Source organism: Prosopis cineraria, unplaced genomic scaffold, assembly GCF_029017545.1.
Source record: "Prosopis cineraria cultivar Desert tree isolate PC_DT_omini unplaced genomic scaffold, ASM2901754v1 PC4, whole genome shotgun sequence".
NCBI classification, from domain to species: Eukaryota; Viridiplantae; Streptophyta; class Magnoliopsida; order Fabales; family Fabaceae; genus Prosopis; species Prosopis cineraria.
The window spans coordinates 17,718,109-17,732,242 of record NW_026555335.1 but is presented as its reverse complement, the minus strand read 5'-3'; the positions used below and the strand labels follow the sequence as shown (position 1 = coordinate 17,732,242).

The window sequence follows — 14,134 nt, the reverse complement described above, 5'->3', positions numbered from 1 at the left end:
TATTAATATTTAGCATTTAATATTAATGTTAATAATTATGAATTATTCACAAACAAGAGTTGTGTTTAACGAAATCTCTTACAACATAACAAAATAATTTTTGGATCTTTGGAAAATATGCACATACTTAGTGTTTAACTAAGTCTAGATCAAAATTGTCTACCATACCGGTATTATATGTAATAAAAAATATATTAAATATTAAAAAAGCAACAAAATTATAAAATTTATAAATTTATAAACTCACAATTAAAAATAAAAATAAAAAACATGACATAGATAAAGAGACGTCTTAATATCCAAATAAAATAATATTTTTAGTTTTGGTATAGTTAAATCTTATTAATGAATAATGTGTAAGGTTGGAAGTTTAAATCAAGAGAAGATTCTCTCATCTTTCCTTTCCGATCTCTTCAATTATTTTCCTTCTTTGCACGATTTGATATGTTATAAAATTATTCATAAAATATTAAATTATAACAAAAGATAAATAATTAGATTCGTTTGCTAAAATTTAATTTAAATAGTTTAAATTGTAGTAAAACCCAAATAAAAATATATATTTTATGGAAAATCAAATCCAAAGCATCCAAAATATTAATCTTAATTGTTAAAAATGAAGAGGATAGGAAGGGAAGAAAAGAAAATCCTCCTTCCTAACAAGTATATATATATAGCAATCTAATTTGAGGGATCTACTATTTGTCCTTAATATCTCAGTGAAGAATAGAATGAATATTTTTTAACAAAATTGGATGTGCATATTAGAGCCTAAAATTAATGAATTAATCATTAATTCAAGCTTATACCTATCAATTCTATGATGTAAAAAAAAATTGTTTCAAAAAAATTAATCATTTATTAATAATTTTAACTTTTAAAGATTAACATATCCACTAAATCAAATATTAAGGGCTCAATTCAAAAAATATAAATTATAAAAATTTAATTTAAAATAAAAAAGCTAGAAGACCTGCTAATTAATTTTCTCTATTTTATTTTCCATCTTATAATATATAATGCTTGAATATTGTTCATTTTAATATTGCCAAAAGCCAACGAATCTTGTACAATTAAAAGCATATCATTCTAATTAATTCTTTGTTTTTCGGCTGAGATTGTGATTGATTATTTACGTATAGATTTATTTTTGGATTTTATATAATATATAAAAGAATTATCTAACTTTTTAATTCTAATTATGACATCAACAATTTATATATAATATAAAAATTCTTTAAAAATCTCATTATTTATTATTTTTCGCACCTATTATTTATATATAATTTTTGAAATATTTCTCAATTCTCATAGCAGGCATGAGAGGAAGGAAAATAACAATGATTCACAAGAAAATTTATGTGACAAGAAAAAAATCATAAATAATTACCAGAAGGAAGAAGATGACATGCCAAGGGCGGTTTAAGACCATAAGGTTGGATATTCAGGATTTGATCAGCTACAGTGTTCTCTGTTTTGCATTGGAATTTCATGAAAATAAAAATGGTGTTGATAGAGATACTAAAGGTAAAATCCTTGACCAAATACACACACGCACACAACTGTATGAATTCATCTATGGGCAAGATAAATTGGGAGAAAAAAATCCCTCAATAAAATTGACATTATTTAATTATAATATATTTTTCATATTGGAACCCGCTATGTGAAAATAAAAAAAAAACCAGTGAAGATGAACATACTAATATGTTATTTAAAATAATAAACGGCAATCTTAATAAATAAATAGTAAGGCTGGGATAAATTAATATGTAACATTTAATAGACTAAAGTATATTTTTAATCCTTTAATTTTATATAATATTTTAATTTAATTTCTTAATTTTATAAAGCATCTTTTCAATCTTTTAATGCTAATATCATTAATTTTAAATGATTATTTTTATATTAGTCATTGTTATTTTAAAAAAATTAAATATAATATGTAAACATTTGAAAATATTTTATCAATATTTAAAAGTTTAATTTATTTATTTTGTGATAAAATTAATGGTGTTTTAACAGTGTTAGAATTAAAAGACTAAAAAAATATTTTATAAAATTAAGAAATCAAAATGACACATTGTATAAAATTAAAAGACTAAAGCATACTTTAGCCTATTTACTAACTAAAGTTGTGTTTAATGAAATATATTAATCTCTTACAGCATAGCAAAATAAGGTTTGGATCTCCTGAAAAGATGCACATATTTAATACTTAACTACATATAGATCAAAATTTTCTACCATACTTTTATTGTATGTAATAAAAAATAATTATAATTTTTTATTAAATATTAACAAGGTAAAAAATTGTAAAATTTATAAATTTATAAACTTAAAAATAAAAATAAAAAACATGAAATAAATAAAGAGACAAATTAATATCCAAATAAAATAATATTTTTAGTTTTGGTGTAGTTAAATCTTATCAGTGAACAATACATAAGATAGGAAGTTTAAATCGGCATATATAGCAATCTAATTGGAGTGATCTACTGTCCGTCCTTAATATCTCAGAGAAGATTGGAATGAACATTTTTTAACAAAAAATGGATGTGTATCAGGGCCTAAAATTAATGAATTAATCATTAATTCAAACTTATACCTTTCAATTCAATGAATACATCATTTTTTGCTAATGCTCTTCACGCTTCAGTATTTAAAAAAAAAAAAACTCGGAACTTATATTACAAAAATCCACATAATTACAAACAGAAAGAAACCTGAAGACCTCTGATCAATCAATCAATTTTTTTGTTTTTTTTTTTTGGTTTGGCCAAAGATCAATCAATCAATTAACCTTTATAAAAACGAAGAATAGGCATCAAAACTCCAAATAAGTGGGGAATATAAATGGATATATAAATAATCAAAACAATAAAATTCAACATTCATGCTAAACACTAAGGGGCATTTTTTTTTAAATAATCATTTTGTTAGTCCGGGTTAGATCGTTAGAAATAAAACTACGAAGAGACTATTATTATAATCATTGCTTTAAAATAATAGCAACTATCTTTTTTAATATTAACTTTTAACAAAGGACATATAAATCTACAATGCTTTTTTTTAAAAAAAAAATTCCATTAAGCAGCCAATAAGAACTGGCCCCAAAATATACATTCATAAACACCAGAAAATAGAGCTCCACTCGAAATCAAAGCATGAATTTGGTTGCTGAATCAAATTATAGTAACAAAAAACAAACCCCACGAAGTCACGATCAAACTAAATATTAGAATACGCACACATATATATAATTTTCAAGACTTACATATATATAATTTTCAAGACTTATTTTCTTTCTTCTAGTCTCCTTTCATTGCACCAGCAGCAAAATCTTTTTTATTTCTATTTTATTTTTATTAAAATAAAAAATTATAAAAAAAATAAATTTTAATAAATCTGATCATCAATTTGATCAATCCAAATTTAATATTAAATATTTTATAAATTAACTATCAAGACAGATATACTTTGAAATGTGCATATTTAATATGAATGGTTTAAATTTAATATAAAATTTTTTAAATTGATTATTCAAATACACTTCAGACAGTGTACTTATGAAAAACATATTTTTAAAAAATTATAAATTAAATATTTTACATCTAAACTGAATATCTGAATAATTAATTTATAAAAATTATCAAAATTTAATAAATTTGAATTATTAATATTAAATTTAAACTGTCTTGATTTATGAACAGTCCAAATTTTGTTGCAGGTGCAACAAAGGGGAGGAAGAGGGAAGCTTCGAAGGAGAGAAGCCGATTTCTAGCTTCAATTATGTATCTCTTCCCTATAATCCAACCCAAAATTCTGATGTAGGAACAAATATGATTTAATTAACCAAGTAAATAAGAAAAAAATTGATCATATATATTCCAACACGAAAGAACATGTCCAAATTATGGAAAATAACACCAACAATGGTTTGTTTGAAAATCCTTTGCCAAAACATAGACCTAATAGAACTGATATGTGACCTTTTTAACGCCTCTCTTCTCTGTTAGCAGGTTTGGTTTGGGACTCTTCATGAAATTTACATCTTTAATCTAAAAATAAAAGAGAAAGATATATAGTATATAATAACCCAATATTTTTTTAAAAAAAAAAAGATAGGGAGAGAAACATTACCAATGTTGTGCCTCACAGTTTGAAACTCTTCGGCTTCATTTTTTCTTCAAGCCCTTGTTACGTTGATGCTTGCTTCTTCAATCTCCAGATTTCTGCTTTTATATATATATATATATATATATATCTCTTCTCATATTGCTTTGGTTTCTTTCATCTGACAACATTAAAGGTGAAATCAATCACAGTGATCGCTGCCTTCCTTTTATTTGTTTTCCTTTCCTTTTTCTGAAATTTTAGCCCTAATCAGCATTCATTCAATTGATGTTAAAATTTCACTTTTTTTTTCTTTTTAATTTAAAAATTCACTTCCACCCAAACTCATCCGCGAGCTGTTTCAATGCACAATCACTTTTGTGATGACATGCGCCATTCTAGATTAGTAGATTTGATATCATTTTTATTTTTTAAATATTTTTAGTATATAAGTATTATTAATAGGTACAGAATTTAAAATAATAATAATAATAATAATAATAATAATAATAATCTTATAACTATTACTCTGTCAAAAGATAAATTTTTAATATGACAAATTACATGATAACAATTTCTAATCCAAACCAGTAAAATTAATTTTGGATGATTCAGATTTTATCATGGTTGAAATTGCAATCCAACCATGAAATTGCTGAATATTTTATAATTTGATGGTGATGGATGATTAACTTATTAAATAATAACATTATATGTATTAACAATTAAAATGTGAGTGATTGAATATTTTAAAGGAAAAATTACTCTGCACATCCTTATAATTTTCTCAAGTCTTTGTAATTTATTTTATTTAAATTGAACCCTTATAATTTCTCTCAATTTTAAATTATATCCTTAAAAATTAAAATCCTTGTCCATTGAAAAAATAAAATTAAGCACTTTATATTTTTATTAAATAATTATATAACTTTAGAATTAATTATATAATTTTTATAATTTAATTTATATAATTAAGTTATGTTTTCTAAAAAAAATTTATGCATACAGAATTTTCATAAAAATTTGAACATTGTATTAAATTAATTTTTTTTTTGCCAAAAGCATCAAGCCAATTTTTTATATATTTCAATTTTTTTTGTTTTGAAAATAATTAATCATTTATTAATAATTTTAAATTTTAAAGATTAACATATCTACTAAATCAAATTTTAAGGGCTCAATTCAAACAATGTAAATTAAAAGAATTTAATTTAAATTTTAAAAAACTATAACACCTATGAATTATTTTTCTCTATTTTATTTTCCATCTTATAAATATGATACTTGAATATTGTTCATTTTAATATTATCATATCATCTTATACTACCAATCCATGATTTGAGTTGACCAAAATCCATAGACCTCGTTTGAATGAATGGCCAAATTCCGAGTCGGAGCCACTTCCGTCCAAAAACTCATGTGGGCCATAGTTGTCCTGTTCAACGAGCATGTTGGAGGGAACAATACTATTGCCATTACTTGTTACAATTATTACTTTATTAGCGGGCGACAATGACATATTATTACCTACCGCAATAAATTACATGGTTATCTTCTCATCATATGGAATAACGACATTGTAATTCCTTTTTCCCCAAAATTTTAAATTATAATATCAAGATATCCCTTTTTTTTTTGGCCTGAAGATATCCCTTTATTTAAGATCCACAAAAAAAATTAAATTATATGAATGGAGAATGTAAAATCAATATATATATATAATTAGTAGGAAATTATGCTATTCATAAGGCATATAGTTTATTTGCAAAAATCTATGTTTACTTATACTGTCATTTTCAAAATAATTTGGCTCATTCTTTTATTTTAATACTTAACTATAAAATAAATATTTCATATTAAATTACTTCCATATTAAATCAATATTCAAACAGCCAAAAGCCAAGAAATCTTATACAATTAAAAGCATATCATTCTAATTAATTCTTTGTTTTCGGCCGGGATTGTAATTGATTATTTAACTATAGATTTATTTTTTTGGATTTTATATAATTTATAAAATAATTATCTAATTTTTTAATTCTTATTACGACATAAAAAATTTACATATAATATATAAATTCTCAAAAAATATATTATCTATTATTTTTCCCACCTATTACTTAGTAAGAAAAATACCAATTAAATTCTAAAAGAATAAATGAATGACAGTTAGATTTTTAATAAAAAAATTTAATAAATAAGTTGTATATATTACTTTAAATAATTGAAAATTTAAGAATTTTAATTATAAATAAAATATTTTAATTCTTTAATTCTTATTTTACAATTAAAATTTATAGTTGCAAAATTTTATTCACTTTTTTGTTTTTTGTTTTTTGTTTTTTGTTTTAGTTCTTCTAAAACTTCCCGGATGAGGCACTAGGGTTTACTCCAAGCGGACCTGACGCTTTTTTCCTCCCAGGGCCCTGGACTGACTCTCTCTCTCTCTCTACCCCCACCCACCCTTCCCCACTGTCAGACCTGTTCGTGTCATCACTGTCTCTCACTGCAACATTGGTCTTCTTCCTCTCAGGTTTAGGGTTTAACTCTACAGTTTTTCACCTTAGTCTCTTCCAATCTTGGTTTTCGGGAATGGAGGTTTCTGCTATTGGCTTCTTAGAGAAGAGGATTTGGATTGGCTCTCTGATGGAGGCTCTGGCGGTGGAGACTGTTCTTGTTGCAGGGAAATGCCTCCTTTGGCTTCTTAAAGCGGTATTGCTTCCCTTCCTTTCTGTAATTTTGGGATTTATTTTCTTAACATGTTTGTAATTCATCTTCATGGCGCAATAAGTAGGATTTATGCTGGAAACTTCTGCTTTAATTTCACGTTCTTGCTATTCTTTCTGGGTTTATCAGAGTCATACTTTTTAGTTTTCTCTGTTGTGTAGGTTTCAATTACCCTGTCATTCATTGGTCTTGGCTTCTGTGAATAATTTGGGGATCTCACTGGATTTTTACCGTCTATTTTTGCCTTTTTGATCAAATGCTTTCTCTGCGTCATAATATTCTTCTTTGGATGAACCACACTAAAAATTTCCCTGCTTTGTAGTATGTAGAGCTTTGTGTTTCTGGTTGTGGGTAAAATTGGTTCATGACTTCATGTTATAGTTATATCAGTGATGCACAAATCTTATGCACTAGTTACTCTTCTTGATGTTTCTTTTCTACAAAATATGGTGTGTTTATATACGGAGCTTTCCCTATTCATTTGTGATCCAAAAACTTTACTTAGTTGGGTTCCAGTGAATGGTTGATATTTCAATTCAGGATAGTATTGCTCTTGTTAACAGTGTTTAAAATTTCATCGATGCCTTTTCTTTCCCTGTTTACAATTCGATCATTCTATTTTCTTTTCCATTAGTATTTAGCAAAGGCAGGTGTAGTACTTGTGTGCTCGTTAGTGGCCAGGTTTCTCATGATTCAAGACGCATTTTGGGGCCTCCTGTACTTGTCGCTTGATTCATGATTAAACATGATTTGGGATGCTTTGTTTCATTTACAACAATGATTCACAGTATAAAATGTTTTGCTCTTAAAGAAATGTGATGGTAATGCAAAATTTTGTGGCGAGAAAAGCATGACATAAGCTCTTGCGGATTGTATCTATGTCAAGTCCATGCTTGGGACTGTAAGATGTGAAATATTCTTGCTCTGTGTTCTATGGCTAAAAAAAGGGCATTATACTCTGAATGGCTCTGATCTCATTCCCTTCTCTTTCTTTCTTGCTATTTATAGTATTTGAGGGTTCTGTTATAAACTGGAACTGTTGACAAGCCCAACTGTGTCTTTAAATTGTAAATATATGCCCATACTATGATACTATCTGTATTTGTTTTCTGACAATTTTAACATGTTATATGATTAGTGTGTTTAAGATCATTTTGCTGAGATTAAAGTAGAGTAAATTAATACAATCTTTTCACACTGAATTGATATAAAGGTTCTCATATTCTGTGTATAATGCAGACTGAATCTCTATTGACTGATGTCAGTCATTCAGTGTCACCAAAATTGGCTCCGATGGGTGGAAGGTGAGGTTAATTTTTGCAACTCTCCAGAGGGTGCCCTTCTTTTTTGGTAGATTTGGAAAGTCCATTCATCCCAATGTTTACATGTTAATTCTCTGTCAGGTTTCCTTTAGATGAACTCTTGAGGGGAAAACATGCTTTCGTAAAATGCAAGGATGCTAGTGATGAAGATGATGATGAAGATGACCAAGATGAAGAAGATGCAAATGATCAAGATGATGATGATGATGCTGGAGACGAGGACTTTTCAGGTGGTGAGGAAGATGCAGATCCTGAGGATGATCCTGAGGCCAATGGTGCAGGAGGAAGTGATGACGGGGAAGATGATGATGACGAAGATGGAGATGAAGATGATGAGGATGATGGGGAAGAGGACGAGGACGAAGAGGAAGACGAAGAAGACGAAGATGATGAGGAGGTTCCCCAACCACCTGCTAAGAAGAGAAAGTGAGAAATTGAGAGTTGTAGTAGTAGGTACATTGTTTTCTTCTCATCCTCTGTAATGCATTCTCAGTCATGCTTAGTTCTTAGAACAGTTCTTTCATCTTCCTCCTGAATGGACCAGTTGTTTTACCTTGTGTCGAAGATCATAATATTATCATTAATGTATTCTCATTGTGATTTTCGTCAACTATTATGATCATTTTTATGCTTTCTGTCATTGTTATAACGACAGCTGGATGATGACAAGGTTTGATAACGGTCTTGACGTCTGTTTAATGAAATGGGTTATTTATATACACTGTTTTAACTTTTACGCCCGTTTCACGTGTAAAAGGACGGGTAAAGGATTGGTTAAGAATATCAATGAATTAAAAAACAGATTAGACTGGCCGGTCTGACTGAAAAGCGGATGAACCCACCGTCACATCAGTTCAGAGGAGGCGCAAAACTGGCCTCCCTCAGAGCAAGCCATGGACCGAAAAATCCGGGAAACTAGTGAATCGGATAAAAACCAGCCGGTTCTACCCGATTCTTGTGAATGTTGACATGGTTAAGAAAACAAGTAGGCCTCATGAACCTATAAATTATATTTTGTTAAAAAAATTATTACCCCCATACACTATTAATAATATATTTTTACGATCTATTATTCTTTTTTTCTTTTAATATCAGGAGTAGGTTTATAGGCGGAATGAGGTGTAATTAAGGGCTAGGACAAATTTCGGGGGGAGCCCACAAGTATTTATCATCTTGTAAATGTTTAAGGCCATGCTTTATAAATTAGCTAAAAAAAATTTTTGTAGATAAATTTTGACCTCCTCCACCCCGAATTAGCTGCGGAAGAAGAAAATTTGGCCCCGCAGAATAATCCATGACGTGTAGTTGAGGGGTTGGGCTGTACTTTTCTGGTTTTATATATGACTATAATCTAATCTATTTTATAGATCATTAATTGATGAAATTATTTTATTTTAAATTAAAATTCTCAAACTATCTGTAAAAAGTAAGAAAAAGAAAGACAAAAAAATACAAATAATATTATATTGTTTGTTTATTTTTTGCTTTTTACTTAAAGTTTATATTTGAAATTTAGCTTACTTTTATTCCTTATATTTTTGTTATATTGATATTGAAGATGTTAGTGGAAATAATTTATAAATAAGATTAGATGGAGTATTGACCTTCATCTCATGCCCTCACCTCACCTTTACCCCCTATTTGGATGAGAAGAAAATATGGAAGAAAAGAAAACTAAACAAAAAAATAAGGCATGAGATTTACCTTATTTTCTTCCTGACTTTTCTCTTTATAAGTGGAGAGATTTTGAGAAGAAATTATTGTCCTGCATTTGCCCTCACCTCTCTCCCTTTGATAAAACACTAACATCACAGTCGCACCTTCATTCTGATTCACCCACGCATTGGGACCATGGGCTTTCCAGTGATCCCCTCTCCATCTTCGAACTCCCTTTCGATCTCCATGGCTTCAGACTCTGTTTCAGACCTCTACAATTAAAGGACTTGTATATGCTACTGCCTACTTGATTTAATATGAAATTTTTGTGGTGCTTTTTTTTTTTGTTTTTTTATTCCTTTTCATTTAATGTTTATTAGTTCGAAACAATCTTTTCTTCTCTGTGCTGTAGTTGGTGTTTAAAATGGAACAATGGGAGAGGGGCATCTTCATTTTTTCTCTTTCATTTCCTTCCACATCCTTCATCCCTATCATTCAAATTATTTTATTAAATAATTTTTTTAAATAATAAAATTAATAAATGGTGAGAATGGAGGAAGTGAAAGAAAATGAATAGAAAAAAAATGAAGAGACTCTTCTCTCTTAAACAATCTCTTATTGCTTATCATTGACTTTAGTTTTAAATTTTTAAATAGAAAATTATCCATTTTGATATTTAAATTATTATATTTTATTTAAAAAAGGATTAATGTATCAATATACCTTTAAAGTTTCCAAACAAGCACTTCTAATATCCTCAAGTTTTCTTAGGCATAATTTCACCCTAACGTTGGCTGATCATTAGTTGATTGTTAACTTATTGAATTTAATTATTCAATGCCTAATTAGATGTCCATGTAGGATTCCACATCAAAAGTATGTTTTCTTTTACCAATGCCACCTCAATTTTTCACCTTCCTCAACCAGAACCATCAAACATAACAATCAAATCCAGCAAATGAAGAATCCAAGGCAAGAACAATCAAGCCAAAACAAACAATTTAACCCAAAAAACTTAATTCATGAACCCAAAAATCAGGATCATCAAATAACCAAAAAATGATTAAGAACAATCAAAGAATATAAGGCAAGAACAACCAAAGAACAATCATTAGCCTTAATCAAACCCAGAAATCGTTGCTAATCAAACCCAAAAAAAAACTAGTGAAATAGATCTCAACTATTTTGGAACCGAAAAAACCATGTTCACTAGTATCGATAGTGACGAAAGTGATCGGAATCAAGGCATAATTTTGGAACCCTAGCACGAATACTTGGGCAATAGACAATAGTTTTGAGTCTACGGCTTGAGAGAAAACCCAAAGAAAAGCTCAAAGCTTGCAGATCCTGAGTTCTCTTTCATTGATACTAGCTCTATTATAGTTCAAGATCGAGAGAGTGAGATTGAGTCAAAGAACCCAACTTGCATTGATCCAAGCGAATCAAAACAGGCCAGTCATCGGCATTGGTCGAGAACCCAACCTCTATCTCAATCTGTCTCTATCGATCCAAGATCCAAGCAAACCAGAACTCAACCTTTGTCTCGATATGTCTCTATCGATCCAAGTGAATGAAAACCCAATCTTTGTCTCGATCTCTCTTCGTCAATCCAAGAAAACCAGAACCTAAACCCTATCTCAATTTGTCTTAAACCTCATTTAAATCTTCTGATCTACATTTGAATAATCTCTATTAGTTGTCACAACTCAACTACCTCCTTCATCGAACCTCAGTTACCCAGCATGCTCTCAGCCCATATTGTAGATCAATGAACCCATCTAGCTCTAGCAAAATCAAGGCTTCGACTTCAGCTTCTAGAATGATGCAAAATCCCATATCGTTGAATCAACCACCAAAACGATTAAAGAGAAAGAGAGAGAGGAAGCTAGATGGGCATTGGCACGCGTTCAATCACAACGAGGAAGAAGAAAGAAGAATACTTCATTCCAGATCGAACATGATCTCTATTTCTTTTTTTTTAATTTTTTATTTTTATAATATGGTAAGTGGATGCCAACTCAGCAATTCAAAGTCAAATTGACGATCAACATGGTCAAATCCCAACTATAAGGCAAAGTTGTACCATATTTAAAAAAAAAAGATGAAATTGCATCAAAATTAAAAACTTGAGGGTACCACATGCTCCTATATGAAAACTTTAAGACTAAATTTATACTTTAACCTTTTAAAAAACTATCCATTTTGATGTTTACATAGAAAAATATAAAAATATAATTTTTAGCCAAATAGTTTTATTTCAAAATATTTCAATAGATTTTGTAACATCCTGAATTTTAATTTTTAGTTAAATAACGAGATAATCAGGTTTAATTTGTTAAATTGAGTTAGAGAATGAATAAAGAAGGCTAAAGATTAATATGGTGCGTGGTTACAGAAAACCAATGGATGTTTTGGATTATGACAACTCTAGGATTGAGTTTGAAGTGAAGTCAGACCATTCAAACATCAAAAAGTGAAAAAAAAAAAAGGAAATGGCTCTGTGCCTTATGCCATGGCACATGAGCCAACAAAACATGAAACTCACCTCTTTGTGTGCCGTGGCACACGGTACATTTTTTGCAAAAATACTTTGTGAACGGACTCAAAAATCAGAAGAGAAAAAAAGGAGAAAACATGAAGCATTAGGAGAGCTTTACTAAGGCTTTAATTTTAAGAATGTTAGAGGCATTTTGAAGCTACTAAATTCTAAGAGTAAGTTTTCTAACCTCTTCTTCTCCTCTTTCCAATTCATTTTCTTAAGTTTATGGTTAAAGTTTGTAAGTGAGAGGTAATTTTTAGTCCATATAGATTATTAATTCGAATAGATTAATTCAAATGGAGTTAATGGGAGTTATTTGAGGCATTTAAACTTGAGAATAATGATTTACACATTTTGGTGGTTATGGGTGCATTAATGGCCAAAAATGTCATTTATTATGGTTGTTAGACTTAATTGGGAAGTCATTAATAACAATATGAGAGTTTAATAAAGCTCTTGAGAGTTACAGGCAATGAATGAACCCAATAGTTAAGTTTGAAATGCTAGACATGGGGATTGTGGATTATTTGAAATATTGAAATGAAAGTAAAAATGGAGTGTATGTGGTAATGTTGAAGAGTTTTAACTTGATTAATTGTAGATTAATCGTTCAAGCACCATATTTAGCTTGGAAAGCAAGCTTGGAAGTAAATTATTGAGGGGCAAACTTTCTTAAATGTTTGAGGTAACCGGAGGAAATCTATTGTTGTATAGTTATATGTTAATTGCAATATAATTTGAAAATGAATTCATTACATGAATGATTGAAATGGTGGTTATAAATACATGCCATAATTGTGCAAGGTTTTCATTAATCTTAATTTGTCCATATTTATGGAGTTAGAACTTGAAATGGATGTATATCACAAGTTTGTGTGGAAATAAGTAGTTGACAAGTTGTTTGATAAATGTGTGAATGTGATGATTGAGTAAAGTGAAGAATGTGTAGATATGTGTGAATTTTTAAAACTGGAGTATTTATGAAAATGTTTATCTTACTCACATGTTTCAATTGATTTTGTATTGAAAATGATAAGCTTGTTAATTAGAAATTACAAGTATGTGAAAAATGTGTATGAGCATGAGATATTGCATGATCATCTGGCGGAAGTTCGCCTAGAGAGAGGAGTAGAAAATCCATATGGTATTTTATAGCTATCTTTTGGTGCACGAAGGTTAGCCTTGTCTGATTGTTCATTAAGGGACTTGAACCTGATTATCTTCGCTTGTTTGTCAACGAGTATAGCTTAGGGTATACGACACCTCAGAGATTCGAGAATGGGGGTAGCCATAGTCTTAGAGTAAGTACGGTAATCTTTAGCTAGGTCACTCCTCACAATTAGTGAGCTTGGATAGTCTAGTCATACGAATGGAGCTCTAATAGATATTATAGCCTATGGTTTCAATTGAAAGAAATAAGGAGGGTATAAAGAGGTATTGATCATACATATAGGTGTATCCGACATGTTACATGGTTAAGTTTGTGGCAATTCGTGATAGTTATTATGCCACTGTCACATATTTATCTATATTATGGCAATGTGCATTGAGATTGTAAATTGAGTTATTATCACATATTTGTTAGTATTGTGATAATGTACTATATAAATTGAAATGTGAAATGTGAAAATGAGTATACTTGTGAAAGTACAACTTGTGTTATGTGTAATTTCATATTTTTTAGTATTCAACTCCCATACATGTATTCTGAATCAAGTGATATGCAACTACATAGAGTAGATGTTTCTTTATTACTAAGTGACTATACTTATC

The 14,134-nt window shown here is 29.1% G+C and overlaps 1 protein-coding gene across 1 annotated transcript; it reads left to right on the top strand.

Moving 5' to 3' along the window:
* Window positions 1-6,557: 6,557 nt before the first annotated feature.
* Window positions 6,558-8,776, top strand: LOC129309502 (uncharacterized). The gene is made up of 3 exons (XM_054951099.1): window positions 6,558-6,829; window positions 8,084-8,148; window positions 8,248-8,776. The coding sequence occupies exons 1-3, from the start codon at window positions 6,710-6,712 to the stop codon at window positions 8,594-8,596; spliced, it is 534 nt and encodes a 177-aa protein (XP_054807074.1). The 5' UTR covers window positions 6,558-6,709; the 3' UTR covers window positions 8,597-8,776.
* Window positions 8,777-14,134: the final 5,358 nt, after the last annotated feature.